Below are 27,360 nucleotides of genomic sequence, written 5' to 3' on the forward strand. Positions count from 1 at the left end.
AAAAAAAAAAAAAAAAAAGGAAAAAAGAAAAATCAGCTGAATGTAAATCTAAGTTTGTTTTCTCCTCAGATTAATAAAACAACTCCAAGCAGAATAATAAAGTGGGTAAGGGAGAATATAGAGGAAGAGGAGGATTATGCTACTGCTGGGAATGAAAAATTAAAATTGTGGCTCAGTGGTTAAGAGGACTGGCTGCTCTTGCAGAGGACCTGGGTTTGACTCCCATCTCTTAACTCCAGTGCCAGGTGCTCCACTGCCCTCTTGTGGCCTCCATGGGCACTGCATGCATGTTTGCACAGATACACATGCAGACAAAACACTCATACACATAAAAAATATTTTAAAAAAGTAAAATAGCCATTGTGGGAAAATAGTGTTTTCTTGTCATCCTTCATCTAGGTCACTTTCTGTTGACAAACTTGCTGCTGGACAAGCTGAAGGCCTCGGCCCCTTCGCGCATCATCAACTTGTCCTCCCTGGCTCATGTTGCTGGGCACATAGACTTTGATGACTTGAATTGGAAGACGAAAAAGTATGACACCAAGGCGGCCTACTGCCAGAGCAAGTTGGCTGTTGTCCTCTTCACCAAGGAGCTGAGCCGCCGGCTGCAAGGTGTGCACATGGCAATCTTTTCTCTTTCCTCCTCGTCTGGAATAGTTCTGTAACCCTGAGCGGTTGGTGGAAAGGCATGTAGTAGCTTTAGACAAAAGGATGGATGGCACATGTACCACCATGCTGTGGCCCCTTCCAGTGCTGGAGGCAGACATCACTAATAAATTGTGGTTGTAATGATTGCTGTTTGGTCTCAACCAGCCTGCCTTCATCAGACATGCTTATCTTGGATAGCCTTCTAAGCCTCTGGTGTTCTAAGCCAGTGGTTGTCCACTGCGAGTGGTTTTGGCCCTAGGGAACACATCAATGTTTGCAGACATGCCTGTCACAACTGGGTTCGTAAGAGGTTGCTCCTGGCATCTAGTGGGTTGAATTCAGGGATCCTCCTGGATGGTTCCCCAGTTCCTTCCACTCCAATGGAAGGAATGTAGTGTTAGGGATAAAAAAGCTTCCCCTGGCTTCTTGCTTCTCAAAAGTTGTCTGTGGCCAGCAGTGCCAGCCACCCTTGGGAGAAAGTCATAACTGCAGCATCTTAGATCCCATTCTAGTCCCCTGCTTCAGACCCTGGTGGGGGTGGTGGAGCCCAGGAATGTGGGTCTCTCATGCCTCCAGGGCTGCTGTGCTGGGGAGACTACTTGAGATGGAGGCTTCAGAGCACAGAGGATAATGTGGGTTCAAGTGTGGGAAACAGCCTAGGATAGCGAAGACCCAGAGTGTAGTGGCGGCTACAGCAGCCTTCTCGGCAAGGGGCCAACCTGGTCTTTATGTGTGCCTGTTTGTATGCGTGCACGAGCACGTGTGCATGCATGCGGTCTGTATGTGTGTGTGTAAGTCAGTGGACAATGTTGGCTGCCATCCATGTTGCTTTTTATTTGAAACAGTGTTTCTCCTTGGCCTGGAGCTCACCACCTAGGCTAGGCTAGCTTCAGTGAGCCCTGGGGATCTACCTGTTTCTGCCTCCCAGTACTCACTAGATATTAGAAGCCTGGATTACCATCACAGGCATGTGTTTTGACCTGGGTTCTGGGCATCACACTCAGGACCTCCTGTGGGGCAAGCTCTTTAACAGCTGAGCTATCTTCCTACCACCTGACAGTCTCTATTGTTCCCAGGCACAGGTGTGACGGTCAATGCTCTGCACCCCGGTGTGGCCAGGACAGAGCTGGGCAGACATACAGACATGCACAACTCTGCCTTCTCCAGCTTCACACTTGGTGAGTCCCCTTCCAGCCTGGGATCCCCTCACAGAGCCCTGTTAGCTGGGGATCCAGGACTTTCCCTCAGAGATGGTTACTTTATTTCTTTTTGATTCTCTCTCTGACTGGGTCTCACTATGTATCTCTGACTGACTTGGAACTTGCTATGTAGACTAAGCTGGCCTCAAACTCACAGAGATCTGCTTGCCTCTGCCTTCGGCGTGCTGGGATTAAATAAATGTGCCATCACACCTGACTTTTTTCCCCCTCAACATGGCCTTAATGAGTAGGCTGGACTTGCTCATTATATGGGTGAGACTGGTCTTAAACTTCTGACCCTTTCACCTTCTGAGTGCTGTGTGTGCCTCTTTCTGCTCCTTCCCATGTCTTCCTGAGGTAGAAGATGAGTCATAATTCTATGTGATTCTGACCTCAGATCAACAGAAAGCAGGCTACAGCCCCACTGATGAATAAGAAAATTGTCCTGCAGGATAAGCCTTGAGCTGATTTCTAGGGTCAGGCTGTACACAGGGTAGCCTCAGCTTCACTCAAAATTAAGTTACCCAGGAAACACACATCCCAGTTTTTATAACATCTTAATATGTAGACTAGTTTAACCATGAGCTTCCATTCCTCCTGCCTCTGCTTCCTGAGTACTGGGATCACAGATACTCTAAGATCACCATGCTTGTTGCTTTGAGTCTGTTTCCTTATCTGCATAGCGAGGTCCATGATAGGACTGTCCTCATAGTCAGTGGGAAGAAGAGGGGAGATTGCCCATAGATTGACTGCACAGTGCCTGACCAAGAATGTAGTTTGACCCATAGCCAAACATTAGGTGGAGAGAGCAGAAATTGGAGGTCTCCATCACATCTCTTTTGCCTGCTCTTGGGACCCTTTTCCTCCTACTAAGTTGCCTTCTCCAGCCTTGATGTGAGGGTTTGTGTCTAGTCTTGTTGCGTCTTGTTATTTAGTGTCCAGTTGATAACTCTGGAATACCTGCACTTTTCTGTTAGGAAATGGAGGAGGAGTGGATCTGGGGGAGGGAATGAGGGGGTACTGGGAGGGGTGGAGGGAGTGGAGACTGTGGTTAGGATGTATTGTATGAGAGAAGAAATAAAAGGAGAAGAATGTAGTCTGAGTCAATAGAACATTGTAACTGGTATTTATAATCCTTTAGAGTCATATAGTGGGCATATATCAAGAATTTTAACCCAAGAGTACCTTGAAGTATATTTAGTAAATTGAGGGCTGGAGATGTAGCTCAGTGGACAGAGTGCTTGGCTAGCATGTCACAAAACCCTGGGTTTGATCTGCAGCACCACATAAAATCAAACATGTTGGTATATGCTGTCCAGTACTTGGGAGGTGGAGGCAGGAGGATAAGAAGTTTAAGATCATCTTTGGCTATATAGTGAGTTAAGGGCCAGCCTGGGCTACATGTGTCCCTGTCTGAGAAGAAAGATTATTTTCAAGGATAGAATAGGGAAAAATATGTTTTCATTTTTCTGGAAACCCTGGGGAGGTTTCTTGTAGGAGGCAGATTTGTGCTCATCCCTCTGTTTGGAGTTTTTTTTTTTTTTTTTTAATGTTGCCAGGGAAGGGACCTTTAGGTAGAGGGAACTGCAAGGACAAAGGCATGGAGGTGCGTCCGTGGGGCTTCAGGGAAGGTTCCATCCCTAGGGGTTTTGGGGGAGTAGAGCAGGGAATTTTCTTTTCTTCTCTCTTTCTTTCCTTCTTTTTTTGACTGAATGTTCTGTGGTTGATTGTAGGGCCCTTCTTCTGGCTGCTGTTCAAGAGTCCCCAGCTGGCGGCCCAGCCCAGCACGTACCTGGCAGTGGCAGAGGAACTGGAGAGTGTTTCTGGGAAGTACTTTGATGGACTCAGAGAGAAGGCTCCGTCTCCTGAGGCTGAAGATGAGGAAGTAGCCCGGAGACTTTGGGCTGAAAGTGCTAACTTGGTGGGCTTGGACATGGCTCATGGGTCCTCTGGAAGGGGGCATTCCCTTCCCAGATAACCTTCAAAGATCCAGATGGAACTGTATTACCAAGGCCTCTGGCTGCCATGCCCTCATCCTCTGGGGCACCTTTGGCATTGTTACTCTCAAGACCATGGTTGCTGGCTGCCATGCATTCATCTTCCTCTAGAGGCAGTGTTGGCACTGTCAGAATCTTAAGACTATAGCTGTTGGCTGCCATGCTCTCATCTTCCTTTAGATGGCAATGTTGGTCCTTTTTTGTTGGCTAACCACATTTAGTTGGACCACAGCTGAGCATTGACAGGGGTATGTGTGGTGGTGGCAGGTGGTGTCTCTCTTGGGAATGGTTTTGGGCAATGTTTAAAGGTAGCTGTGGTGGTGACTGATTGATCTTCTGTTAAAGAGCGGGTAATCAGACAAAATGGCCAGTCAGTCATAGTTCTTTGTGGGCCTTTGCACACTTCTGCCTCCTTTCTGAGAGCTGGCTGTTGTTTCTAAAGCAACTGGGGAGGAAAAGGGCTTACTTTAGCTTACAGGTTATAGTGTATCATGGAGGAGGGAAGCCGCGGCAGGAGCTCAAGGCAAGAGCTTGACGCAGATACCAGGCTTACACTCAGATAACTGTCTTTTTATTTTCATCATCATCATCATCATCATCATTATTATTTTTTAATGGAGAGTCTTACTCTGTAACTCTGGCTTTCCTGAAACTTGCTCCAGAGAGATCTGCCTGCTGGGATTAAAGACGCGTTGCCATGCCTGAGTCAGGTACCAGCCCAGGCCTACCTGCCCAGGAATGGGACCACCCACAGTGGGCTTGTCCCTTCTGCACCAATTAGCAAGCAAGAAATGTCCACGGACATTCACCAAGGGCATTCTGGTCCAAGCAGTTCTCCAGTTGAGGACCCCTTCCTCTTCTGGGTGTGTCAAGCTGATAACCAAAGTAACCAGGACGGCTCTTGATTTTAAACAGCTGTGGGTAACTGCTACCTCATGGGCTGGTGTGGGCATTAAACTCTTGTCTGGCTCAGTAAAGGACAGCTACGGACCTCTTGTGTCCTGGCCCAGAGGGAATGGAGTGAAAAGCTGCTGGCAGCTGCCTCTGAGGACCAGCATGACCTGAGAGCATGACCTCTCCAATTCCTATGATAATTTTAACCTTAGATTCTCAAGCTTGCTGTATGATTATAATAACTTGCTGGGTGTAGTAACACCAGCACTTAAGAGGTGGAGGCAGGAGGATCAGGCATTCAAGGTCATCCTCTGCCAGCCTGGGCTATACAAGATCCTGTCAAAACAAGTCAAAACAGTGAAATCTCCAAATGTAGCTGAGTCATAGATTTAAAATAAAAACAAACATTTGCTTAGTGTGTATGTGTGTACGCATGTGCGCAGGTATGCTCTTGAGTGCCAAGTTCATTCAGAGGACTACTTGAGGGAATCGTTCTTGTCTTGTGAGTCTTGGGATCCAACTCAGTTTGTCCAGCTTTGTGACAGAGACTTTCACCTCTGAACATATTGCCACATGACCCTGAACCTGAGTCATAGGTTTTATTTTATCCATTGTATATGGAATTTATTCCACACACAACTTGTATATTTATTCCTTTTAAGAAACCGACTTTTAAGTTACCAAGGCAATGAAGCAAGCCGCTGCAGACTCTGTGGTGGAAGGCGCAGCTCACCATATGGCAGTGATCGCTGAGGTCAGGCTGTCTTAGGGAACTTCTGCTTCAGAAATGGGACACTCAGCTGGGATGTAGAATTTCCGGAGCATCAAAAAGGTCAGTAGAGAGCTGGGAAGCACACACCTTTGATCCCAGCACTTGGGAGACAGAGGCAGGCAGATCTCTTGAGTTTGAGGTCAGCCTAGTCTACAGAGCTAGTTGCAGAACAGCCAAGGCTACACAAGGAAACCCTGTCTTGAAAAACCAACCCCCTTCTACCCCCAAAGCTCAGTAGACCCCTGGGTACTTAGAGCATGATTGGCCTAGAATTGTCACTTGCCTGGTGACTGCAGAGCCCAGCCAACCACGTAGCACCTGCTCTGCTGGCACAGTGACGCCAAGAAGCTACAGAATATTTTGAAGCCACTAGAGGTCAGAATTGAAAGCTCTTTGGCATCCACTCAAAGCTGCCCAAGTTCAGTCTTTATAGCAGTGTTCCTAGTAGGGTATATTTTGCAACCAAATCATATGTAGAAAGATGCCCTTGGCTGTACAATATATTTATATATCTATTTATTTTCATGAATATCTGTTTATCCTGTACATGCAGTGCCTGAGAAGTTGCAACCAAATTATATATAGAAAGATACCCTTGGATGTACAATATTGATAGTTTCTCTCTCTCTCTCTCTCTCTCTCTCTCTCTCTCTCTCTCTCTCTCTCTCTCTCTCTCTCTCTCTCTTTCTTTCTTTTCTGTTTGTCATGTGCATGCAGTGCCTGAGAAGAGGACTCCAAATCTGGAACTGGAGTTTACAGTTGTAAGTCTCCATGTGGGTGCTGGGAATTGAACCCAGGTCCTCTGGAAGACCAAGCCAGTGCTCTTAACCACTGAGCCATTACAACTGTTAGATTCTCCTGCCTCCGTCTTCCCTGTTTAATGATCCCCTTGGTCATATAAGCCCATCAGGATAATCCAAGAAAATGCTTTACTGTTTTAAAATCAGTAGAGCAGACTTAATGCTATCTTATCTGGTCCTGTTTGCCAGGTAAAGTAACACAGTCCTTTGTTCCTGTGTCCCGGGTTCTGGTGATGGGATCTAGCTACCCTGGGAAAGGCCGTTGCTCTGCTGACTGTATACTCCCTTTCATAAAGCCTGGCTCTTAAGGTTTTTCAACGACTCCCACTTATTTCTCATCCATTCTGGTCTGCTTAAATTAGGCTGGCTCAACTCCACTTTTTTTTTCTTTTGAGACAGTTTCACTGTGTAGTTCAGACTAAACTTGAACTCTAGATCTTCTCATCTCAGCCTCTCGAGCCCAGAGATTACAGGCCCACCATATGGTGCCAACTTGCAATGTTTACAACCAAATAAACAGAAAAATACATTCCTGTTATTAATTCGTCATTGTCTTTCTGGTTTTTTTTTTTTTTTTGTTGTTTCGTTTTTGTTTTTAAAGACACAAAAGAAAAAAGGGTTTCTCTGTGTAACAGTCCAGGCTATCCTAAAATTTCCTTTGTACACCAGGCTGACCTCGAACTCACTGTCTTTGCCTCCCCAGGTGCTAGATTAAAGGCATGCACCACCATGCCCTGGCTTGTCCTTCTCTTTTATTTGGTGTGTGTTCTCTTGCTGGGAAAAACTTCCTGACAAAAGCCACTGAAGGGAAGAAGGCTTCAGTCTGGGTGGCAGCTCCAGGATATAGTCCATTATGGCGTGGAAGTCGTGACGGCAGGGGTTTGGGGCAGCCTGTCCACCTGCGTTTTCAGACAGGAGGCAGAGGAAGGAATGCTGCTGCTTAGCTCCCCTGTGGCTTCGATTTTTTGTACATTGTTTATGTGTGTGTTGTGTATGCCTCACGGTGTGCTTGTGCAAGCCAGATGGTAACTTGTGGGGGGTTTGGTGACAAGTGCACTTCTTCCTCAATAAGCCCCCTTGCCGGCTCCCGTCATCATTATTATCAGTGGGTGGTGGTGGTGAGGGTGAATGCCACACCATGTGTGTGGCGGCCAGAGAACACCTTTCACGGAGTCAATTCCTTCCTGCCACCGTTACATGGGTTCTGGGGGTTGAGGTCAGGTTGCCAGGCGTTTGTAGCAAGTGCCTTTCCCTGCAGAGCTGTCTTACCAACGTCTGTGTCCTTTTATTCTGTCTGCGGCCCAAGCCCTTGGTGTAGTGCTGTTCACGCTCGCTGCGGCTCACACTCGCTGCTGCTCACGCTCGCTGCGGCTCTTCACGTCGCAATTACTTCAGCCTAGAAACTTCCTTACAAACCTGTTCAGCGCTTGGTCCTAGGTAACACTACATACTATCAGGTTGACAGTATTTACCACCACAGGGTGTCTTTCTTGGGAGATGGTATTTATCTGAAGGAGATAAAAGTCTAAACTTATCTGGAGCCCAGGCTGCCAAGGTGGCTGATCAATGGGGATGCTTTTCATGCTGGGGGATTTGTCTTTCTTGCACATGGACGAGACTGCTTCTGACCACAAACCCTCATGACCAACGTCCACTTCCTCTTCAAAATCAAGAGATCTCAAGCGCCACAAATGCTACAGTGTCCTAATCCTGAGGCCTGAGATGGCTCGAAAACAGCAGCACCCTAAGCTACATGAAAGACGACAAAATCTATTTGAAAAGACAGCCCAGAGAAGAATTTGTGGGTAAGTAATTAAGCCAACTAAAAAAGCTGGGCATGGCAGTACATGCTTATAATCCTAGCCTTGGAAAGGCTGAGACGGGGATCTTGAATTTGAGTCTACTTTGAGCTACAATAGTGCGATTCTATTCAAAAACTGAAAGTCAAGCCACTTTGAGTAAAGATAAAAACCCAAACCAAGCAAACAAACAAAAACGAAAAAACCCCAAACCAAAGCAAACCAAAAACCAGACCAGAGAAACAGCCACAGAACATTGCTTTGTATGGTGACTTAACACGGAAAGGAATTGAACTTGCATCAGCTTGTATATACTGTTCTTAAGAGCTGGGGAATTCTGTCCTGTTGCCTTTGGTGACCTACTGTAACAGGATGTTCAAAGGGTACAGGCTGATAGCTACCTATTTTTTTGAGACAGGGTCTTGCTGCCCAGGCTACTGCCAAACTAAGTAGCAGAGGATGACCTTCAGCTATGGATCCTCCTGCCTCCTCCTCCCAAGTAGTGGGATTCCAGGTCTTCAGACACTGTAGGGCGGACACACCATGGATCTCTACTCATACAGCCTCATCAACTGTAAAAACATCAGCATACAATGGAAGTTAGGGGTAAATAGCTGTTTTTCCAGATGCACCCAGTGTCTTCCTCCATTGCACACCCTCTCAGAGACCCGGGCACTACAGGATCCAGCAACGGAAGGGTTAACTCCCAGCATCACCAGGTAAGCTGATCTAGTCCTTGGGTCATCATCACCTTTGAGGTCAGGGCCCATCTCATGTGGACAGTAGAATGTTGAAGATTACCCTAGGCTTTAGAGGAAAGGAATATAAATGAAGACAGTTGAAGTTCAGCTGTAAGGCAGACACTGGTTCTGCGATGTATTCAAGACTCTCCCTGCCTGTTTGTCCATTGTCAAGGTCAACTTCATTCTCGGTAGATCTCTGTGGTCAGTTGGGTGGTGGCTCCTGAAGAGTATGGCTATAATTCTGGGGCCTGTGGACAATGCAATTTGTAGAAGTTAGCTCGATTCAGGAAATAACCTGGCTAGCTCAGCTGGTAGAGCATGAGACTCTTAATCTCAGGGTCATGGGTTCAAGCCCCACGTTGGGTGTCAACTGTAGAAGTTAGATTGATTAGGGAAATAACCAGGCTAGCTTAAAGATAAACAATTAATTTTTACTTATTATAAGGGGAAACTCATGCCACAAGAATGGAAAGTCCAAGTTCCACTGTGTCCTATGGGAATCACCCAGAGAGAGTGAGTACCTGGTCCATCCCAGATTTCCTCCTGGGCTCCAGGAAGCCATGCATTAACTAGGTTCCACTTCTTAAAGATAATTGGTTAACAAAGCTTCCCCCATCAGCAATCTAGTAGGAATGGATGTTGCTATCAGTCTCTGGGTTATCTGAGCACCAAAGACACATAAATGCCTGTAATTCTAGCACTTGGGAGGCTGAGGCAGGATTAGAGTGAGTTCAAGGCCACCTAGACTACACAACTAGACTCTTACAGAATCATGTTGTGCAGTGGAGGTGCATGTAATACTGGGGCTTGTGCAAATGCCCATGAGCAGAGGCAGGAATCTCAATCTCACTCTGGTTTTGTTCAGGGATTATAGATGAGTCATAAAATGCTGCCTTCCCACCTTAGCTTTCAAAAGCATCTCTGAACTCCAGGAGACTCATCCATGGTACACTTATACATATGGCTTGAACATGTCTCCAGGTTAATCTGGGGAAACTTAGTCATCAATGTGCTAAGGTCAAGATGATGGGAGTGGAGGTGGTTAGTAGATCATTGGAAGTATTGCTGCCTGTTACAGAACAGGTGTGGGTTCACATGGTCTGTGAAAGAAGACACAGGGCAGTTAAGGGTGATTTTAGCCTTTCAAGCTGCAGGGGACCTCAGCCTCTTGGGACTGAGACACCAAACTAAGGGCATATTTTTTTTATTGTTCTCCAGTTTACACCTTTAGCAAGTTGATTTTCATATCCCCGAAACATCCTAAGTTTCCAAAGGGACAATGCCAAATGCAGATTTTTGATTAAGGAATATCACAGTGCCAAATTTTTCCCAACCAAGTTTTACATAGGCTTTGTACCCTTGGGAAACTCTTGGACGTGATTCACATAAACCAAAGGTGCTGAAGACAAAGGGCAGATTAAGGCTACCCGCCAGCTGCAGGTGTGTGGTTCTCCCTAAAGCTGCCCCCTGAAGGAACTTTGGCATTCTGGGTCTCCAGTAATTTCCTTCTCTCAGACTTTCTGCTTTTTTCCCCTTAAGTTGATCTTGCTCCGTAGCACATGCTAGCCTGGGACTCAGGATATAGCCTAGGTTGGCCTCAAACTTATGGTAAAATCCTTCTGCATCAGCCTTATGAGTGTGGGATTGCAGGGGTACAGGTGTGAGCCACCACACTGCCTTTTAAAATTTTGGCTAGTGCTGGGGACTGAACCCAGGACCTCATACATTCTAGATCAGGTTGTTTATTCCATCATATGACATAGTCCTCTTGCGTACACTCCCACCATGATGTCATCCTGGGTCTATACAAGAGGCTGAAGCCGTCTGAGTCTGAACTTTCAGTTTCCAAGACTGTGAACTAAATATGACCGACCCCCTTCTTATAAATCATCCAGCCTCACATGTTTCATTACAGCAATGGAAAATGGACTGATGCAGCCACTTAGACTGTACTCTGTCTCATCCACATCAGATGATGTCACTGGTCTTCTGCCTTCACATGAAGACAGCCATGTTTCAGAGAATGTAGGACCCAGGGCAGCTTCATACACACCTGTCAAGACAGGCCCTATAGACCAACAGGAAGGTAGGTCTGAGTCTCAGTTTATCCTAAGACAATACCTGGTTCCAAGAAAGACCACAAACCGAGACCACCCATGCTCCAAAGGTCACATTTGTCCACCCCTAGACAAATGTCAGTCAGTCAGGGGCCTTGAACCTTAAAAAATCCTCTGATATTATAAAAACCCCACCCCAACTGTGCTCAGGGCTCTCTGATCATGCCAATAGGTTGGGCACATGGAGAGTCTGAATTCTCAAACTTGTGTAAGAATAAAGGCTCTTTGCTTTTACATATGCGACTTGGTCTCCTTGTTGGTTTTTGGGGTACTCAATGGATCTGGGTATAACAGAGATTACAGTACCCAAGTGTGCACTTAGACCTGTGTGTCCCGGTACAGTATAGCATCCCTCCCAGGCATCTGAGGCATGATGCATTTTCCTGTAAGCCTTAGTCCAGGAATGGTGTGTGACACTGTTCCTGGGGAGATGTGAGCATATCTGTAGTCATCCTAGATCGGCAGCGGGTGACAGACCAAGGTAAGGATACCACTGACCTGTGTGGTGAACCAGTGAGTTTTATTGCTCCTTCAGAGAGCAGCAACACTGCCAGTGGTCTAACCATCTCCTCCGCGGCTCTACCTTTTACTGGTCCCATCACCTTGATCTTAGCACGCTGAAGACCAAGCTTCCCACACCAACCCCTGAGAACATTCTCAAACCTTCTGCAGATCGCAGAAATAATGAAGTCCACCAAATCTCTCAGACACAGACAGGAGGTGACCCAATGGATGAGGCTCCTCCCTTAGAACTCTGGAGGGGATGCTTTTCAAAGCCAAGATTGGGAGTTGTACTGCTTACCTTTCTGGTGCTGTGATGAAGCACCACGACCTGACCAAAACAAATTAGAGAAGAAAGAGTTTATTTGGGCTATGGTTCCAGAGAGTTAGGAAGTCCCTCATGGGGAAGTGGCAACTATGGTGGCAGGTGGGACAGCTGGAGCATCAGGCTGAGAGTTCACATCTTTTTTTTTTTTTTTTTTTTTTTTTTTTTNTTTTTTTTTTTTTTTTTTTTTTTATGTCTTTCCTCCTGAGAGTTCACATCTTAAAGCACGAGGCGGAGAGAGCCAAGTGGGACTGGCACAAAGCTTTTAAACTTCAAAGCCCTACTCATTGACTCACGTCCTCACCCAAGGCCATATCCCCTAACCCACTCCACACAGCATCATCAACTAGGGACCAACCATTCAAATGTCCAAGACCACAGGGACATTTTCTCCTTCAAACCACTACAGGGAGTCGGGTGTCTTGTGGCTCATCTGTAATCAGCACTTAGAAGGCGCAGGCATAAGGATGAGAAGTTTAAGGTCAGCATCTACTATGCACTACAGGAACAGAAATGACTCAAAGGCAGCTGCATCATCAAAAGCCCGCCCCATCACGAGTGACAGCTCATGAAAGCTGGAACCGGGAGTGCAGGCAGCTGGACAGTTTGGAGAGTGTCTCTTCTAAGTAGCTCAGTTGGACGGAGCCTCAACTTGACAGGTCTGAGAATGTCTTTCAGTCCTTACTGCTTATATACACTTGGGGAGGGAAGAAGTCTGGTGAATCTGATCTGCAGGTGAACTTCCTGCAGGTTTTGAGTTGGTTACTTCCTGAGCTTAAGGAGCTTACCTGCAGTATGGAATGTTTCACCCTCATCCTGTGGGTCCTGACCCCTTTGTCTGGGAGATGAACAACCCTTTCACAGGGGTCGCATAAGACCATCAGAAAACCCTATGTATGGCCCTATGGCCCTATGTATGGCCCTATGGCCCTATGTTTGGTCAGAGTTACTCAGGGAATTGGTGGGGGCCTGTACTCTATTCCCTGTGCGTCTGGCTGGCTGGTGGGAACACACTTACTCCTCAGGATGGATCTCCTCACTCAGTACAGGCCTTTTTATGTTTTTCTGAGACGGGGTTTCTCTGTAGCTTTAGAAACTTTCCTGGAACCAGCTCTTGTAGACCAGGCTGGCTTCAAACTCACAGAGATCCTCCTGATGTTGCCTCCTGAGTGCTGGAATTAAAGGCATGAGTCACTACCACCTGGTGTAATTTAACCTTTTTTTTTAGAATAATGTTTTAGGTTATTGTTCCTCTACCAAAGAGGCAGAGTAGAGTTAGTTTTATTAACAAATGAATTTGGGAAACACGCATTAAAAAGTTACTAGAAGACAATGTTTTCTTTCTTCCTTTAAGGCTTCCACACTAATTCTGAGTCAAAAAGATAAGGATTTTTTATGACACACAATCACTCAGTAAAACAATTGTTCTTAAAAGTTCTTCCCCCTTAGTTATCCTAGACCTACAATTAAAATACATTTCTTTAACAGTTTGAAACACTTTTGAGTGAATGATGATTTAAATGAGGAAAATGTCCTTTTCTGCTTATGGTCCTCTTCTATTTCATGAGATATCCTAAATGTATGATTATTCTCCTTTATTTGACAGGAGAAAATGCCTGCCCCTTTAAAAACTGGGAATAATTTACACTTTCTCATAGTTTCTAGGCATTTAAAAAGAACCACACTTCAACACAGGAAAAAAGAAAAGGTCCCAAGACAGTAACAACAGTGAAACAAGCAAACAGCAACAAAATAAACAAAATAAAACCAGGCTCAAAACTTCCAGAAACTTGAAGTCAGAGTTGTCAGGAAATGTTTCACTTTTTTGCATAATATAAAGTCTAAAATTTTAAATATTAATAAATAAAATCTGGTGTGATTTGGATAATAATAGTTTATAAGTTTACATGCTTAGTCCCCTGTTGGTAGAACTCTTGGAGAATGATTAGGAAGTATGGCCTTATTTGAAGGAGGTGTATCACAGAGGACAAGTTTTGAAGTTTCAAAAGACATCCACCATCACCAGTGTTTCCCCTGCTTCCTGCTTGTTGAAATGAGAACTCTGCTGTCCCTGTGACCATTTTTTCATAATGCCATCCTGAACTATAACCATCTGAAATTCTAAGTTGAGTTATCACTTTCTTTTCTAAGTTACATTGGTCATGGTATTAATAGCAGCAATATAAATGTAACTAATACAACCTTCCCATCAGGTTTCAATTGTACAGTGAAGAATTGTTATCTGCAGCAATGCAAAAGTGGGTGGGAAAATGGAGAGATGATGTCACGGACCACATAGTGTAGCTATGATAGATATAGGCACCATGGTGATTTTAGTTCATAGAATTTTTTAAATGATGAGTTGTGGGGTTCATTTGGGACCTTTTTGGGGGGCTATGTTAAATTCTGGGTCTCAGTCAGGTGGTGGTAGCACATGCCTTTAATCCTAGCATTCAGGGAGTTAAGCAAGGAGATCTCTATCAGTTTGAGGTCAGACTGATATACATAATGAGTTCCAGGGCAGCCAGAGCTATGCAGAGAAACCCTATCTCAAACAACAACAACAAAAAAACCTTTCTGGGTGTCACTTCAGAATTTTCCATGAAACCTGTGATTACCACATTGTGACGAGCAGAAGCTGTGTGGTCAGCAAGCATTGAAATTTCAAAATTGTGCACTGGGGCCACGGTGACCGCTTTCTTCTCACTTATCAACAGCGATCAGCTTTTGTGTGCTGTGCTGCAAACAGAAGAAACACGTTCCTCTCAGGAACCTTTTCTGTCAGCCTTAGTTCTTAGAAGAAATATGAATCTATTTTCTTGATCATGTCTTCACTTGGCACTAGTCAAATATTTGGTAGCCTTCTTTAAACCTAAAACTGATTTTGCAACAGCATACAGGTCCTCTAACTATACCATCATTGATCTGACATGTTTACACTATCTACCCAAGTTTATCCCACAGAGCACCCATAAATACTGTAATAACTGCTAGAAGTCATGCTCAGCCCATGTTCATCTTGGTAAATAAATAGATAACATTGCTTAGAAAAAAGTATTTTAAAGTTAGCTGTCTAGATCCATTTATGCGTCTATTTGCTGTGTTCACTAAAAATGAGTAGTCAACTTACTCAAATATATATTATACATGCCGTGCCCACTGTATACTCTAACTGGGCTTTCCCTGGCAAAAGACCTGTCACCCACAAAGTGGTTGCAAGTGAAGACAATGTGCTAATCCCTTGCCAACTCATTTCCTCTGGTCTGATCCTTCTTTCCCGTGGGAACAAACTTATTTTCCTAACACCATGTTAAGATCACAACCTCCTGCAACTTGAGATCCAGGAGATCTGATATCATTCTATGAGCTCTAAAATCTCATGACTATTTAATACCTGAACATATGTAACAAGCACATGCACACAGAAACACACACATAGATAATAATAAAATAAAATTAAGACTAAAATGAAGGGACAGCATGGTTCCATCAGACTCAGTTACTATCATTAGTCTATAGTTCAGAATACAATTCCTTACATCAATTTCGGGCTTCTAGTAAGTGTGATAGACTCTGAGAACTATGCCTTTTTCTTTAAGTGATCAACCACCCAAATCTGTGCTTTAGTTGCAAAGAGATTACAATATTACTGAAGTAGATGGCCAATAAGAGAGAAAGTTACATTAGTCTGTGGGAAACAGTAGTGTCTGAGAGAAATTCATTGGATTCAGTGAAAAGGGCAGACAAAAATCTGAGTTATACCCTTGCTTTACTCTGATATAGGGGGAAAATATTTTAGTACCCTTTCCAAAGACCATCTATCTATTTTCTATTTAATACATCTTCTATTTTAAAAAAATCAAAAGAAACAAAGGATAGATGGGAAATTAGGTCTTATAGATCACACCCCCTCCACAGTGCTCAAACACACATATCCAATGCACCTCCATTCCTGGTTGATTATCATACTCATCTCTCTCATTGTTCCCTTCTCAGGTCCTGGCAGACCTGGACCAATATGATGTAATATATTTGTTAGATCACCGCATCTTCCCAGGGAGAATTCAGCCAAATTATCCAGTGACTCGAGTATTTTAAGATGAAGTTTTAATATCTATGGTATTCAAAACCCATTAAGAACACCTCTGGAGTACCATGAACCTGGCTTCTTAGCTCACAGAGCACCAGACCCAAGCAAATACATTCTGGGCAAATATTCCACAAAGCTAGTACTTTTACTTCTCAAACCATTTGGACATCTTCAATGTTGCAGCTGAACAGTGAATACTTGTAAGATCATCTTTAAGCATCATAAATTCTTAGTATACACCTAAACACAGATGGCTATAATCCAAGAGCACATAATAATGATAAAGAAGATCAAACAACTAATTGGGCTTCATGAGTCCCTGTCTCAAAAAAGTAATAACAACAAGACACAGATGTCCCATTTATTAGGTGAGTACTCCACAGTCACATACTCTCTGAACATTGACACGTTGTGATTCTCTAAAACTGTTACCCAGTAAAAAAATGAAGGCCTAGGATCTGTACTGACATATGGAGACAGAGAGGAATATTCAGAAGTAAGTTTGATGATATGTCCATTTACTAAGGTAAACAGTAATAGATTCCTTCCACAAAGCCAATAAGCCCAAAAGTTATGAATTCTTGTCCACATTTATAGTACTAGACATGAATTGCCTCCTATGGAGCTGGCCTTAATCCAATCAGAAATCAGTTAGTTACTGATTCACATCCCTATTGAATCAATGTGCATATCCCACCAGCTTGATCACTACTGTAAATCATATGACTACTATGCTTACATGCCAAGATGGTCATGGACTGTAATCCTGGAACTGCAAACTCCTAATTAAATGCTTTATTTTATGAATTACCTTGGTCATGGTGTTTTATTGCAGCAATAGAAAAATTTCTAACACATCTTACTAGTGCATTCTTGTGACAATTCAAAAGATGTTGCAGAAATCTGCATTGCCTTGGAAATCATTGGTATCTTCTGAATAACAACTCAATGGAATATATTTCACATCTAGCAACAGGCTGTTTGTTGACAAGCTGGAAGGAACACTATCCCAAGTGTAGAGTAGCTCTATTCAAATTTTATCTATCTATCTATCTATCTATCTATCTATCTATCTATCTATCTATCTATCTATCTATCTATCATCTATCTATACAATTGAACTTATTTTTGAGAAGTTTATACATGTACATAATGATTAGATAATATGTTCATCTACAAGGTTATGCAGTAGATTAGCTGATGTTTAGAAGACCAATTCAGCAGAGATTTATACAGCTGATGGAGGTTGAATTCACATAGGCACAGCCCATAATAAACATCAAAGCAAGATTCTAAGAGGTAGAAACAATTTCCATGGCCATCATTGAAAAAATGGACAAACATGGCTAGATGATGATACGCTTTATGGCCATAAGAGGAATGAAGTCGGGGGCTGGAGAGATGGCTCAGTGGTTAAGAGCATTGCCTGCTCTTCCAAAGGTCCTGAGTTCAATTCCTGGCAACCACATGGTGGCTCACAACCATCTGGAATGAGGTCTGGTGCCCTCTTCTGGCCTGCAGACATACACACAGACAGAATATTGTATACATAATATATAAATAAATATTAAAAAAAGAAAAAAAAGAGGAATGAAGTATTGACACATAACCAGATGTGACTGACCCTTGAAGTGAAGGAAAGCAGACTCAAGATGACACATGTGAGTCCATTCATAGGACACCCAGAGCAGACACATTGCAGAGACAGAAAGTGGGTTAGTGACCAGCAGTGATCGCTTCTCGAGCTCAGGGTTTCCTTTTTGGTTGATGGGAATGTTTAGACTGCAGAGGATGGTGCTTGCCGACTGTCATGGCTGTAGTAAACACTATGGGACTGTTTCCTTCACATTTTAAATTCCCCCCCTTTGATTCTTCTCTCCTCACCTTTAATTTTTTACCCCTCCCTCTCTGATCTTTTTCTCTTTATTTCAGAAACAGTCTCTAGAGCTCAATCTAGCCTTAAACGCATGGAATTTTTGACTCAGCCCTGTAAGTCTGAGTCTGCAGATGTGTGCCAACAGTGCCTGATGTTAAAATGACTATTAGTATTTTGCTGTGATAGTTCTGGGGATATAAAACTTCAACAACAACAACTAAAATTTCTATAATTTTATTTTATTTTTTTGAGGCAGGGTTTCTCTGTACACAGCCTTGGCTGTCCTGGAACTCCCTCTGTAGACCAGGATGGCCTTACACTCACAGAGATCCACCTGCCTCTGCCTCCTGAGTGCTGGGATTAAAGGTGTGCACCACACCAGGCTGAACTTTTATTTTCAAATTGATGATGATAATAATGATGATGGTGATGTGTGTGTGTGTCCATCCCATTGGGTCAAACAGGACTGCTTGAATGGATATAGCTGGAGGCATTACTTATTGGCGCACAGGCAACTTGCCAGAGGCTATACACTAGTTGTCATATAAACTATGACAGTAGTTTCTTAGGGAGGGATGAGGCCTTGTGACCACTTCTGCTAAATGGTTAATCTTATGCTTTTGGAATTTCATCTAGAAAAAGAAAAGAGTAGTGAGTTAAGAGTGATTGGTGCTTTTCTAAAAAGCCAAGTTTAGTTCCCAACATCCACAAAAGACAGCTCATAGCTGCCTATAACTCTAGGTCCAGGGTATCCAATACCTTCACAGGCACTGCACTTATGACCACAATCCCACACAATAACACACACACACAATAACACACACACACAGAATTAGTAATAGCTCTTTAGAAACAAAAGAAAAATACAATGATCTTATCCCTCCAGACTAGAGTAGACTCTGGGAGCATCCCCAGATATTTGTAGTTCAGCAGGACCCCTTCAGAGCTCCTCAGCCTGGGCTGGGGAGGGAAGTCTCTGCTCTCTTTCATGTGGGGGAGAAGAATGTCCTTCTAGTCACATTACTCCTTACCTGTGTGGCCCATGGCCTTGTTGTGACATTATGTTTCTTTCTTTTTCCAGGTGTCTACAAGGACAAAACCATCTTCTCTGCCCAGCCAAGTGCTATGTTCCCTTTAGGAGAAAATATAACCTTTCATTGTCACTTGCCAAACACCCATGACACATTTCTTCTGTCTAAAAAAAGAAACACAAAACTTATTTCCAAACTTTATCCAAGAAGGCCAGAAAGGCTTCAGTATAACCTTTGTCTCCCAGGCTCATGTGGGGACCTACAGATGCTTTGGTTCTGCCAAGCTCTCCCTCTACAAGTGGTAGATCCCGATGACCTCCTGGATGGGATTGTTACAGGTGAGGAAGCCATGGTCCTTTTCAACTTGAGGACTCCATGTGACTATTTGCTGGGCAATGCTGAGCTGTATTGGGTGCAGGTTTTGCTAGAGTTTTGCTGTGTTGAGGCCAAAGGATTAGGGAGATTGACAAAGAGAGACAGTTATTAGGGAGGGAGCCATGCCACACCATGCAGTTACTTGGAGAAGTTGGGCTGGCTGCAGTGCTGCAGGAGTGGGGAGAAAGGGAGAGAGGAGAAGGAAGGGAAGAAAAGGAGAGAGGGGAGAGGAGAAAAAGAGGAGAAAGGGGAGAGGAGAGGGAGGCAGGTTAGCACCCTTTATAATGGTTTCATGGGAAAGACAGAATAAACAGGGATCAGATAGATTCATCTGAATAGTTTTAGCATCTCTGGCATGCATGGGCCATCTTAGTTCTTTGTAGCTTGATCCTGAGGTCATCAGGACAGAGAAACAGTGAGACCTGGAATGGAGTGTCAGGCAAGTGTGAGAGTGTGGGCTCTGGGTTGGTTGCTCTATCTGAGTCAGCTAGCTCCCAGAGGGGAATTCTCAGAGGGCCAGTGAGGCTTCAAGATTTCTGAATATCAGGGACATAAAAAAAAGAAAACAGTCAATTCCTGGGGCCACAGAAGGGACACCCAGGGGCCCCAGAGAGCTTGAGAGGGAGAACAGGCTCTTGAGTTTATACCCTCACAGAATGTACAGCTTGGGACCATCCTAGCTGGTTTCCTAGGTGGGGTGAGGTTTGAAGGATGGGTAGAAGTATGTGGCCAGCGGGGAGAATGAGGCATATTCAGGATCCACACTACAGAAACAGCAAACAAAGAGAAGGCCGGCAGGAATGTTAACAGTAGCTGAGCAACCACATTGCTGGGCTTAGGGAAGAAATGGGAAGCGGGAGGGCTTTGTGGAGCGAATTTAGCTGGGTCCGGAAGCTGCTGGCCATCAGTTTAGGCAGCTGTCAGGCGGGAGTGTGGCTCCTGGGGTGAAAGATAACAGCATCAGGAAGTTGTCAAGTGTTTGCCATTGGGCTGGCATTAAAGTATGCAGCTTGGAACTTCCTCTTAGGTAGAGAATGTTTGTAGTTTTTCAGCTCGGTGTGGGTGGTGGTGGTTTGCTGCACAGAGGTCAGATGCCACTAGCTAGGGACATGCTGGTTGTCATGACTAGGGAGTAGTATAACTGCTCACACAGAGGGTCAAGTCCCAGGACACTGCCAGCATTGTAAAAGACACAGGATGATGGTCTGGTCCTCACGGTCTTGTCTGATATTTTTAATAGACATCAAATAGGATTTTAAAGCATGATTCACAATGAGCTTTCCTTGCACACATCTTTACCATTGGGATGAGCATCCATGAGCGTAGCAGAGTAGGGGCTCGCTTCTCCTTGGAGCCCAAGAGGGAGCCCATACTGCAAGCCATGTTCTCCACTCACACGTTTTTCCCCTTTATGTCATTTTATAACATCTGCAGGGACTCTGTTGCACATAGTTGACCCAGACCAGTGGGTCATTCTTCAGTGACAGGGTCATGAGAGTGGGGACCAGGAGATCAGGAGATAAAGAGGGTAGAAGTAAGAACAGACAAGGAAGTTTGAGATCAGAAGGTCTTGCACAAGTTAGGTCTTATGCCAAGCAAGCTTATTAAGATTCTAATATTATTCTACAGCACCTTATATTTCTTTTTTTAATTAATTAATTAATTAATTTATTAAAGATTTCTGTCTCTTCCCCTCCGCCGCCTCCCCTTTCCCTCCCCCTTCCCCAGTCAAGTCCCCCTCCCTCGTCAGCCCACAGAGCAATCAGGGTTCCCTGCCCTGTGGGAAGTCCAAGGACCACCCACCTCCATCCAGGTCTAGAAAGGTGAGCATCCACGAAACTGCCTAGGCTCCCACAAAACCAATAGGTACAGTAGGATCAAAAACCCATTGCCATTGTTCTTGGGGTCTCAGTAGTCCTCATTGTACGCTATGTTCAGAGAGACAAGTTTTAACCCAGGCTTTTTCAGACCCAGGCCAGCTGGCCTTGGTGAGTTCCCGATAGAACATCCCCATTGTCTCAGTGTATGGGTGCACCCCTCGCGGTCCTGAGTTCTTTGCTTGTGCTCTCTGTCCTTCTGCTCCTGATTTGGACCTTGAGATTTCAGTCCGAGCACCTTATATTTCAGGGGAGAAATTGGACAGAGTCAGAAGAAACTATTAAACAATGGGATGAAGTCAGCAGGAGGTTAATCAAGCAATGCTTTACTAAAGGAAGACAGAATATCTCAAGAGCATTATGGACTGAGCACATATTACATATTGCACATTATAGACTGAGAACATATTATTAGTCACATGGCCTCGTGACAAATAACTCCATGCCTGATAACTTCTCTTCAGGAGGAAAAGCCAAGTTCCCAGGAACCAAAACCTTAGTTCCTTTGAAGCCCTGTTCCCAGCCCAAACTGGCCTTTCCAAGTCCATCCCTGGGCAAGGACAAAGAACTAGGTTCCTTTTGTTCTTTTATCAGGGCCACTGAAAAACCTTGGATTGGCTTGGCTCTCAACACATAGTTTTGGGTGCCCATGGTGTCATAAGCCAGTTATCTTGTGGGTCATTGCCATCTGTATCTTACTGTTTTTATATCATATTATATTGACAAGATATGTCTTGACTGAATGATTAGTTAATTTTCATTGTATGTATATATATATGTTTGCACATATATGCATATGATATATTGATACACATATATGCATATGATATATTGATATGCATAAGAACCGAGTCATCTTCTTATTCTCAACACAGAGAGTTTAATGATTCATATCATATTATATTGGCAAGATTTGTCTTGACCGAATAATTAACTTTCATTGTATGTGTATATATATGTTTTCATGTATATGCATATGATGCATGTGGATATACATATGAACTGAGCCATCTCTTCTTTTTCAACATAGAGATTAAAAAAAATCTATTCTATATACCAACCACAGTTTCTCCTTCCTTCTCTTCTCCTGTTACTCCCCTTATGTCCCTTCTGTCCCCCCAAGCCCCATCCACTCCTCCTCCATCTCTATTCAGAAGGGGTAAGGCCTCCTGAGGGAGTCATATCAAGTTGAGGCAAGGCCAAGCTCCTCCTCCTTGCATTCCACTATAGGGAATAGGTTCCAAAGAGCCAGCTCATATATCAGGGACAGGTCCTGATTCCACTGCTAGGAGCCCCACAAAGGACCAAGCTACACAGCTGTCATACACATCAACATAGAGATTTTAATAAATGCTTATTCTACTGGGGAAGGAGAGAACAAACCGGAGAGAGGATTTGTGTAACATGGCCAGTTTTGCTGAAGGAAAACAAGGTTCTGAAGTAGAGAGGCATGGTGATCCGTCACTGATGCAATGGGAAGGAAACCCTCTACTGAGGGTGTAGTCACCGAGCTGTGGGGTGTGTTGGCTGGGGGGAAGCACACCACGATGTGGGAACAGAGCATGCAAACGCCTGGCACGTAGACATGCTTGCTGTATTTAGCAAAGAACAAGGATGGCAGTGTGGGTGGAGCAGAGTGTGCATGTGGTAAATGTCAAAGCAGAAAAATGGCAGTCTCACGGTGGCCACCTGGAGAACTCCTTTCCAGAGAGTACGTAGGGGTTAAGTGTAGTGAGAGGTTGTATCCTTTTCACTTCCCTTGGCTTTCTCCCTCTCGAGGAGTGTACAAAGTCACAGCTTTCAGTTCTGATCAGCAGCTCTGTAACGTTCAGAGGAAGACCATCCTGCAGTGTCCGTCAGAGATAGGATGTGATGTGTTTCTCTGTCCCAGGAGGGCAACATGAACTTTACCTGTTGTCGGAAATCTCAGAAAAGACACAGGCTCATTCAGGCCACCCTTCCCATGGCTCTAGTGGAAAGGCCTGCAGGAACACCTACACATGCTGGGGTCCCTAAGCTTTCCTTTCCATGGTTGGACCCCAGAAAACCCCTGACAGTACAAGGAAAAGGCGAGAAGTGAAGACGTCCTCTGTAGGATCTTAGACCCCACCCATTGTCTATGTCCATCAGTGTTTCTGGTGATGAAGGGGTGACCCAGCTTCTCTGGGGACAGAGAAAGAAGTACAAAATGGAGGGTTATTAGGGAATATAAGTCCTTCATAATGGGGAGAGAATTACTGTGACTCGTAAGGTCAAGATAAAACCTTCAAGCTCTACTCTAGGGCCTGTCTGCCAGTTAGGACCTACAGCTTTTTTTCCACTTTATTATTATTATTTAAAAAAGATAACAGACTTTTTTCTTTTATTTTACATACCAATTCCAGTTCCCACTCCCCCTCCCATTCTCTTCACCTACCCTCCCACCCAATCCTCAGAGAGGGTAAGGCACACTGCTTTGGGGAAGGTTCAAGGCCCTCCCTACTATATCTAGGCTGAACAAGGTATACATCCAAAGAGAACAGGTTCCTAAAAGGTCAGTGTAAGCAGTAGGGATAAATACTGGTGCTACTGCCTGTGGCCCTGCAGTCTGCCCCAGCCATATAACTGCCACCCACATTCAGAGGGACTAGTTTGATCCTATGCTGGATCCTTCCCTGTCCGACTGGTGTTGGGCAGCTCCCATTAGCTCAGGTAGACTGTTACAGTGGGTGTCTCCATCATGGTCTGGACCTCTTTGTTCATATTCTCTTTCCTTCCACTCTTCAACTGAACATTGGGATCTCAGTCCAGTGCTCCAATGCAGGTTTCTGCCTCTGTATCCATCAGTTGCTGGATGAAGGTTCCGTGGTGATATTTAAGATATTCACAAGTCTGACTACAGGGCAAGGTCAGCTCGGGCACCCTCTCCTCTGTCACTTAGGGACTTAGCTGGGGTCATCCTTGTGGATTCCTAGGAATTTATCTAGTGCCAGGTTTCTTGCTAGCCCCAGAATGGCTCCCTCAAGCAAAATATCTCTTTCCTTGCTCTAACCTCTGTCCTTCCTTCATCTTGACTATCCCATTCCCACAAGTTCTCCTCCTCCCTCCCCTTCTCCTCTTGTCTTCCCTTTATGCCCTTCCTACTCCCCCACTTCCATGCTCCCAATTTTGTCAGGCGATCTTGTCTATTTCCCCTTTCCAGGTGGATCTATGCATGTTTTTCTTAGGGTTCACCTTGTTATTTAGCTTCTCTAGGATCATGAGCTATAAGGCTTAATATCCTTTGCTTTACAGCTAGTATCCACTTATGAGTGAGTACACAACATGTTCATCTTTCTGGGTCTGGATTACCTCACTCAGGATGTTTTTTTCTAGTTCCATCCATTTGCATGCAAATTTCAAGATGTAGGACCTACATCTTAAGAGTTCTACAGCCTTTCAAATAAGCACACCAGCTGGGAACCAAGTGTTCAAATGTACGAGCCTATGCAGGACATTTCACATCCAAACCACAACATGGACAGTCTTAGCTGGCTCTAACATCTTGATACAACTTCGAGTTATCTAAGAAACAAGTTCTAATTGAAGGATTGCCCAGATTGGGTCAGCCTGTAGGCATGCCTGTGAGGAAGTGTCTCGATTCTTAATTGATGTGGAAGGTTCAGCCCACTGCGGGTGGCACCATTCCCTAGAAAGGGGGTCCTGGGATGTACACTAAATCTGAATAAGCATGAGCTGACAAGACAGCAAGCATCATTCCTTGTGTCCTTTAGTGATGAACTACAATGTGGCAGTGTAAACCAAGTAAACTCTTTCTTCCCCAACTTGCTTTTGGTTATGGTGTTTCACTACACTAACAGAAAACCCAGTTAAGACACAGTCTAGCTTCTTTCCAGAAATTCTCGTTCATAGAGTTAATCTAGTTGATGCCACTGGACTGCACCTCTAAGAATGGTTCAAGTAGAAAGTTGTGTGCTATATTCACCTCACCATAAATCACACAAAAGATGAAGCATTGATATATATCTCATGTGAAGAGCACTTGCTGCTCGTTCAGAAAACCTGGGTTCAGTTCCAGGAACCCACATCAGGCACTCATAACTGCCTGTTGCTTCCGATACCTTCTTCTCGTCTCTGCTCAATAGACACACACTTTAAAAAGAACACTGAAGAGTTCTCTTAGGGAAATTTAAGTGTACAATATAGCATTGCCAGTTATATGGACCTGGCTGTGTAGTGAGATGGCCACAGGAATGTCTGCACAGTATCATGCGACACAGAAGTGTTTGTCCTCTGCACCTTCTCAGGCCCTCTTATCCTCCATGTTCTCAGACTGGGTGTCTTCCTGCACTCTACCCAGAACAGTCTAACCGTGTGGTGGATTCCACATTGATCGTCCATGCTGACCAGCTGCATCTCATTAGAGCACCTCCCACAAGTTTCCTACACCAGAAGTGCAGAGACCAGGGGACAGCAGCACACACTTCACATGTCGTTGTGACAGAAAGTCAGAAGAGGAAGTGTGGAGAGGACTTCTGTCATCTGCAGAAATGTATTGGAGAATTGAGAGGGCAGAGACAGGTCTTACGCAGAGAGAAGCTCCTTCTTGCTTTGCAATGGATGTCACCACCTTGACGGAGGGTTCTGGACTCCAGTCTGCTCAATCCCATGGGTCACCCATTCTCAGTGCTGTGTGTGTGGAGATCTGGCATGAGGAACTGTCATGGCTTTCATGGTTACTCTGGTGTTTGGACTTGGTAAGTGCTACAGGGGTCACCATTATTAGACAGGAGGGTAATGAATGCATCACCCGGATTCATAATATGGGCTCTTCCCTGGTGGCTACATAGGCATTATTCCTGGCACCTGCCTCTCTGTCTGAACATAATCTCTGGCCCTGAGCTCTGTGGTTGGCGTCAGTGGGTTATAGGATGGTCCTCTCTCACTAGGTCCTTTTCTATTTCAGTGTTTTTTCAGAAGCAGAGGATCTGGGCACACTGTGGTTAGTCTCCTCCATTTTAGCCCTGGGAGGTCCAAGTTTGACTGAGATTAGCATGGGAGGAGTGTGAGGAGTGCTGATCCTGAAATGGGATCACACCCACTTCCCATTCATTCCTTGCTCTTGTAGCTATAGTTAAGCTACAGCTATAGTTGGATTATCCACAGTGTGTTAATGCCAACAGGACATGAGGCTCGGAAGGACATCACAACCATCAACACAGAGGATGGGGGCATTTACACACGTTTCCTCCTGAGGACATGGACAAGGTTTTGGACTGGCTTTTTTTTTTTCCACCTGTTTTCATCTGGGCTCTCCTACTGGGCTTCTTAAGTGTGCACCACCAATGAGACAGAACTGAGGTTTTGTGCAGTCCCATCTTTGCTCATTTTACCTTAATCTGTAAACTATGTTTTGCCACTGAACACAGTTCCTTCTCCTTGAATGGTGAATAGAAGGGTGTTGGTCAGTGGAGTCAGAATACATGCAAAGGAAAAAGAAGTCCTTTGCTCCTCTGGATACACACACACAGTTTATAATTGGTTGATAATATTAGTGGTAATCTATTTTTAACCTTTAAGGTACTTCCACACTGATTTATATATTTCCTGGTATAAATTGACATTGTCATAAGATGTAAATAAAGGTTATACCTAGACCATCATTACCAACATTATTTTGTCTTTTTTTTTTGATGACATTCTGACCAGGCTGAGATGGAAGCTCCAAGCAGTTTGAATTTGCATTTCCTGATGGCTACCTTCTTGTACCAGGCTCTTTCTTTTAGGTCACCAAACAGTTCCCAAATCATGACACAGAGACTTATTAGTTTTGAATGCTGGGCCTAGCTTGGCATGTTTTTGGCTAGCCCTTTTAACTTCAATTTACCTGTTTCTCTTTACCTTTATGCCTAGGGGCTTATTACTTTTCTTACTTCTGTATATCTTACTTTTACTGTTTCTCTTTGTCTTGCTGGCTGTTATCTGCCTGGCTCTTGACCTTAGGAATCTTCCTCAATCTCTCCTCCTTCTTCTCTCGTTCCTTCTTCTGCCGAGCCTAGATTTATCCTCCTATTAATTCTCTCTTCCTGCCAGCCCCACTTAGCTAGTGGCCGTTGAGCTCTATATTAGATCAACCATGTGCCTTAGGCAAGCAAGGTGAAACGGATGCAACATGTTGTTGCATAATTAAATACACATCTTTACACCTTTACACAGTTAAAGTAATATTTTGCAGTGATCATATTTAATGTTGATATCCTGGAAATATTTTATTTCTCCTTTAGTTTATTATTTTTATTATTATTCCTATTATTAATTTTGTTTTTGTGAGACATGC

General features: G+C 44.3%; 2 protein-coding genes across 2 annotated transcripts in view; both read left to right on the forward strand.

Annotated features, from left to right (window-relative positions):
- LOC126493690 (retinol dehydrogenase 13-like) overlaps positions 1 to 5,153 on the forward strand; it is a 5,555-nt gene extending 402 nt beyond the window's left edge. Inside the window, exons 2-4 of the mRNA XM_050130771.1 lie at positions 375 to 612; positions 1,725 to 1,826; positions 3,581 to 5,153. Coding sequence (XP_049986728.1) covers positions 375 to 612; positions 1,725 to 1,826; positions 3,581 to 3,825 — 585 coding nt within the window. The 3' untranslated portion in view covers positions 3,826 to 5,153. The remainder of the gene's footprint in view (positions 1 to 374; positions 613 to 1,724; positions 1,827 to 3,580) is intronic.
- Positions 1 to 6,839, forward strand: part of Rdh13 (retinol dehydrogenase 13) — a 26,177-nt gene extending 19,338 nt beyond the window's left edge. Inside the window, exons 7-8 of the mRNA XM_050130755.1 lie at positions 4,555 to 5,570; positions 6,228 to 6,839. The gene's annotated coding sequence lies outside the window, so the exon portion shown is untranslated. The remainder of the gene's footprint in view (positions 1 to 4,554; positions 5,571 to 6,227) is intronic.
- The last annotated feature ends 20,521 nt before the right edge of the window (positions 6,840 to 27,360 follow it).

Source organism: Alexandromys fortis, unplaced genomic scaffold, assembly GCF_014885135.2.
Source record: "Alexandromys fortis isolate MF-2015 unplaced genomic scaffold, M_Fortis_MF-2015_v1.1 scaffold_344, whole genome shotgun sequence".
Classification (NCBI taxonomy): Eukaryota; Metazoa; Chordata; class Mammalia; order Rodentia; family Cricetidae; genus Alexandromys; species Alexandromys fortis.